Raw genomic sequence first — 6744 nt, 5'->3', positions numbered from 1 at the left:
AAGAACATATAGTCCAAATTCATAGAACATTTAGCTCGGTGTACTTTTTTTATTTTCTTTTTACCTGGTGCTTACTTTAATTTGTCTATATCTATATTACATGTTTATTTTCTTAATGGGCTAGAAGTTTTAATACTCCAATCCTTAAATTGTGGGTTCTTATTTAAACAAAGAATATATATAATAAGTCATTTTTATAATTTAAGAAAATAATTTTTTTTTTTAAATAGAGGGGTAATCAATAAAACATTTAGGTTGTTTAAAAAAAAAAAAAAAATTTAGGTCAAGTGGTAGTTAGATCCATTAAGTTAAGGAGCAAGTATGTTAAAGAATTTATTTCAAATCCTATATTAAAGATTACAAAAAGGATGGAGAAATATGATTTTTGTAATAAAAAAAATTAAGGAATATAGTGAAGAATTTTTTTATTTTTAATTTCATGTTTTTTTAACATATAATTTTTTAAAATCTATTTTGCATATATTCGTGCTAAAAAAAAAAAAAAAAAAACTATAGTTGGCATATTTTACGAATAATTTGTCACCTTGTTTATTCGTACACGAGGGATAACTACCTATACTGTTCATCACAGCTCATATAAACGAATAAATACACATGCAATAATTTAATACGTACTGTTATATTATCTGTTGCTGTATTTGGATGCTACATCTATTCGACTTACTATACACCATAAAAAGTATAAAACTAATAAGTAGTAAAATTGTAGTATTATATAAAAATTACTTATACGAAGTATATAATTAGTATTATACAAAAATTGTAGCTTAAAGTATCTACTCTCTAGCATAATTGTCGATATTTTTTAGTATTATACAAAAATTGTAGTAAAATTGTATATTTTTTAGTATTGTACAAAAATTACTCATATACATTTAGAAAATGTTAACAAGTTTTCAAAGTTATGAATAACAAATAAAAATAGGTTAGTAGCTTAAAGTATCTACTCTCTAGCATAATTGTCCGTATTGCTGATTAGAGAAGTTACGCTGATTCAATTTGGCCTATTTATCATATGGAAATTGGTCGCAAATACTGAAAGTGATATAAGTTCGTGACGAATAATATTCATATAAGTTTTGATAGAGATACAAGTGAATTTAAAGCAGAAAATGAATGTAACCTAAAATTCAGGTTGTTATTAAATTACGAATCAATTTAAGAGCAAATTGGATATAAAGACAGTTTTTATTTAACTAATTTCCAATACTTGTTACTTATTCTAGTCAAAATCAGATCAAACCTAACTAGAAATATTTGTGTTAGACCAAATTAGATAATTTAATTCCTATTTACTTATTGCTAAATATTTTTAATTGCGTGTTATTAAAAAAAAAACTTTATGCAAAATAGTTTATTTGAAAAGTAGGAACCTTATTAGATCCCATTTGATTTTTTTTTTTTTTAAATATAAAAATGCAGTCATAGATAGCTTAGTCAAATTTATATATCAGAGAGCAAGATTAGCCCTAGGTCTTAAGATTCTAGATAACACATCATTTTCTAATTTTGCGATCTTAAGACGAGACTTTATTATTTTTAAGCATTTATGAAGTTTGGTCTTAATAAAATCTGAAGTGGAGTCTTGAAAATTCAAGACTCAACTTCAGACCCAATTTAACACTCAATTAATTTTATTTTTTTTTTAAAAAAAAACTTTAATAATTTAATTTACATGTAAAAAAATGAGTCTGAGCGATTGAAGAGATAAATTTTATCTAGTCTTAAGGAGTCTTAACATAATTATAAATTAGAAAAAAAAAATTAAACTTAATCTAAAAAGTTGATGTGGCAATGGATTAAAGTTTTAAGATGAGACTGTGCTAATCTTGCTAAATCATATCAAATCAGACTAAATCTTATTAGAATCATGCAAGATAATCTTATTTCATATGAAGAGAACAAGTCTTAAGTTTGGTACCAAAAATCCAACATTGAAGTAGTCATCCACAAATGATAAGAATGCAATGCAACAAAATACTCATACAAAAATATCTAACCCTAATTTTTGTTTGCCAGAGCATCAAGCAATCAAATTAAAGTATGGGCATTGCTAAATCATTCATTTTTTTTTTCCAATTGGTATTCATTAATTGGGTCCTACATTGAAGCTTCCCATGATGCTCCATGGTACACTTAGAGCATCATTAGTGTTGGGGATACTTATATCCTTTCCCGGTTTCTCTCTCCTTTCCTACACTTGACACATCACTTTCTCTTTCCTCCACATCACTTCCCACTATTTCCATCCTTTTACTCATCCTTTCCCTTAAAAATTTCCAACATCAATGAGTATCCTTTCCCACTTTCTCTCTCCTACTTACATATACCCCACCATTTATTCCTTTTTCAAATTACATATATTTATTAATATACTTAATTATTATTATTGTTGAAAATGTTGTTAATAATAATTAATAATAGATCATTCTATTAACCGACACATTAATTAAACGAGACGAATTCAAAAACATAAAACTCATTGATAAAAAACATGAAATACATTGATTAAACGACACGAATAAAAAAAAACATGAATTACGTTGATAAAAATAGCAAAGAAAATAACAAACATAAGTTTAAAAATAACTGAAATGTTTAATTTTCATCGGACCTCATAGACTGTGCCCATAAATGCTCGATCAAGTCGTTCTTCAAAGCCATATGGACGTCTCTATCACGAATTTCCCCTCTCGAAGCTATCAATCTACCGAAATTATCTGGATCATACTGTCCAGGAGTTACGGTGAATGTTGTTGCATTCCTAGTTGAGGACGACCCCGGCATATTCTCAGGCTGTTCATCGGCAAACTCGAGTGGATCCTTATAATTTAAATATGTATCACGCTCGTCTTCAACAATCATGTTTTGGATAATGATGCAAGTCATCATAATTTTCCACAACAGATCTACACTCCATACCAAAGCAGGCTTCCTGATTATTGCGAAACGAGCTTGTAACACACCAAAAGCACGCTCAACATCCTTTCTCGCACTCTCTTGACGTTCAGTAAATAACGTATCCTTAGTTGTTTGAGGGGCAGTAACCGCATCTATAAATGTCGACCACTTTGGATAAATCCCATCGGTGAGATAGTATCCTTTTGTGTAAGTGTTTCCATTAACTGTGAACAGAACTTGTGGAGCATGATTATTTATTATATCATCAAACACAGGAGAACGTTGTAGTACATTAATATCGTTGCACGACCCAGGAGTCCCAAAGAAGGCGTGCCAAATCCATAAATCCCTAGATGCAACCGCTTCCAAGATAACAGTGGCCGTTTTAGATCGGCCTTGATACATTCCTTTCCATCCAGCTGGACAATTTTTCCATACCCAATGCATGCAATCAATGCTTCCTAGCATGCCGGGGAAGTTTCTATCCTCCCCTTCTCTTCGAAGACGCTGGATATCTTCCATTGTTGGCTTGCGGAGGTACTCAGTTGCAAACTGAGCAATAACTCCATCGACAAATTGTGAAAGACATTCTCTAGCAGTACTTTCACCAAGCTTTAGATATTCATCTACTTGATCAGCTGAACAACCATAAGCTAACATACGTATAGCCGCGGTGCATTTTTGAAGGGGTGAAGCACCAAGACGCATGGTAGCATCGGGACGTTGTTGGAAATAGCGATTACTTGCACTTAATGTGTCCACAATGCGAAGGAATAGGGGTCTCCTCATACGAAACCTCCTTCGAAATACAGTATCATTGTATACCGGTTGATTACTAAAGTAATCTGCAACTAGATTGTCGTGAGCCGCTTCACGATTTCTAGGCACAGTTACCTTTCGTTTTCTCAAACGTTTTTGCTTTTCAGGTTGTAATGAATTAAGCACTGAATTTTGCATCGCAACTAAACGTTGACTCTCATTTATAAAATTCATGACCATGTGATCATAAATTTTATCAGTTATACTTGAGGAGGAAGAGCTTGAAGAACTTGAAGAGATTGAATCTAAGCTCATATTGTGTTTGGTGTTTTATTTTTGATGTGTTTGTTTGTGACACTAGAAGATAGAAATCATGTACTTTAAATAGACAAAAATAGGATATTGTTGGTCAGAAGATAAGATTTTGTTAAAACATAATTGGTGCACATAAGATATGGATAAGATAAGATTTTGTTAAAAAAAATAACTTGCGTACCTTACAATACTTAATTAAAATACAAACATTGCAAATACTAAAATGAAATTAAAGCGAAAACCTACTACTAAATTCGTCTCTCAGTTTGTTATACATTGCTAATTCCTTGTCATCAAGAACGGGCTTCTGCATTAACCTTTCTAACATTCTGAACTTCATGGCCTCCTCCTTCTGTCTTTTCTTTTCTTCTACCCGGGCCTTTTGTTCTTCATCTCGTTCTCTCATCTGATCAAGTAGTCGCTCTCCCAATTGACCCAATTTCTCTCCCATGTCATTAAAATTTGTATTTAAAGAGTCAAGATTTACACTTGACGAAGTACTTGATGCTTTACCTTTCATCTTTGTCTGTTTTATGCCAAGAGGTCTTTTAGCCCTTCCGCCAACCTCACACATCGCCTCCTGCATTTATATAGGCTAATACAAGAGCTTTGTCTTCGGCGATACTCCATGCTTGGTTTTTCCTTTGTGCAGATGTATTGAGTTGCACTTCTGGAACAATTTCGACTTCATCATTGTCAATCTCTTCAAGATGTTGTGCTCCCGCTAATTCTTCAACATGTTCACCACTTAACTCTATTGGAGTAGCATTGCTACTACAAACTCCACCTGGAGATTGATTCATATTTTGAGTTAAATGTTCTGATATAGGGAAAAAAGCGGTATTACCAAAAGCTTGTTGATAGGATTGGGAATTATGAGGAAAATTTGGTTGTATTGGTGGAATATTATTGAAATTTGTTGGTCTTGGTTGACTACTACACCATTGAAAAAATGCAGCTTGAATTTGAGGATTACTCAACAGATTAGGGTCAACATGAGGATTAGATTGGTTAAATTGAAAGTTTGAATTGTTAGGAAAATTCGGGTTACCACTGTAATTAGAATTATTACGATCCATATTGAAGACTCTAAGAAATTGGAAGTGAAATGGAGAAAAATAAACTTGAAAAAAAGAAGATTAGAGTAATTTTGTGTTTAAGAGTATTGTACAAGTGAAACTGAAACTTTGTGAAAATATAGCAAATTTATACTCATTTTATAGACAAAAAAATTTTATGACTGTTGGTGTTTTCGGATTTTTAAAACAAGTTACCGTTTACAAATTATAGCCGTTATACTGTTTTGGAGCAAAAAAAAATAAAGAAACAAGATGCTGACAAGTGTCAACAAGTTGAGCGTCGGATGATTTCCAATATAGCCGTTGTATGCTTTTGTTTGTGATTGTTGAATTAACATGGCACTTGGTCTGAGGCGAGATTTCCTTTCCAAAGAAAGGATACTACAATATCCTTTCCCTAACAGTTATTTTTCCCAAGTAATAGCATCCATCAGGATTGGGAAAGGACACCAAAAAGCCACGGAAAGGATTGTAAAAGGCCTTGATGCTGGTGCTCTTAATGATTGCGTTAATCAAATGATTAGCTTGTTAATGATCAATATATGACTATATATTGCATTTATAAAAAGCTTCTTACTAACGAACGTCTCTGAGGCATTAGATAATTCTGTAGAATATTTCCTAATATGGTACTTCTCAATTTGGGAGTGCATGCTAAAATCACGCGTCGAAGGGTGTAATTATTTTATCTTACGCCCTCAAGACGTTCGTTAGCTTCTGTTAAAAAAAAAATAAATAAATAAAAAATAAAAAAAAAAAAATCCCTGTATACTTTTGTTATAGGATTATGCATGGATGATCTTACAACTTAGGATCGTCCATATGTATTACATGTAAAGTATTACTTGATCCATCACCTTTTATTCTTTTATTTTCAAAAAAAGGTTTACATCAATATCAACTAAGAGCAAGATAAAGGAGTCATATTACATCGGTAACATGCTAGCATATGGAATTATGGATGCATGAAGTAGAGCATGGTTGGTCCTAATTTAGAGAAACAAAGTAAATAAGTAATGGGTAGGTATTTATGCATCTTTATAAGGCTTTCATTAATTTAAATTCAATCAATAATAGAAACTCGGGGACAATCAAGCTATATCACAAAAGTCATCGATAATGAACTCACTTAACAAAGTAACAAGTCACATAATTAATATCTCAAAAGTAGATAATACGTATTAAAAGAGGTTTGAAATATTTAAAAGAAAACAAATTTAAAATATACCACTCTTTCTGTAAAAAAAAATTCTATGAGTATATACATACATATATATATATACACATTTTTACTTCTCCATAAGTTTCATTAAAACTGTGCATATCTTAAATTGTACCAAAATCTAATTTGATCCCTTTCTATCAAACAACCCTATGCAATCCTAAAGTGAAAATATATATAATTATGTGACCTCTTACCTCTAACCATGACCGACCATGTTCTCTAATCACCATGACGTACCACACGCAGCAATTTGATGTTAATGACTATAAAATACATACAAAGTATTGCTCCATTACGCTATATACAATGTTGGCGAAACAATGATTGATATTCCAAAAACCTTTATCTCTAAATTAAATGCTTTCCCCATACACTTACATAAGAATATGACACTTTTAAGTGAATAGAGATGCATAAATTACACATGTTGAATTGTTGACATGT

At 31.5% G+C, this 6744-nt stretch overlaps 1 protein-coding gene across 1 annotated transcript; it reads right to left on the bottom strand.

Moving 5' to 3' along the window:
- Positions 1-2619: 2619 nt before the first annotated feature.
- Positions 2620-3996, bottom strand: LOC145575809 (uncharacterized). The gene has a single exon (XM_081633607.1). It carries the CDS (start codon positions 3994-3996, stop codon positions 2620-2622), a length of 1377 nt encoding a protein of 458 aa, XP_081489733.1.
- Positions 3997-6744: the final 2748 nt, after the last annotated feature.

The sequence above is a fragment of the Chenopodium album genome, chromosome 13 (assembly GCF_948465745.1).
Source record: "Chenopodium album chromosome 13, dcCheAlbu1.1, whole genome shotgun sequence".
In the NCBI taxonomy this organism is placed as follows: Eukaryota; Viridiplantae; Streptophyta; class Magnoliopsida; order Caryophyllales; family Amaranthaceae; genus Chenopodium; species Chenopodium album.
This window is presented reverse-complemented; position numbering and strand designations above follow the sequence as displayed.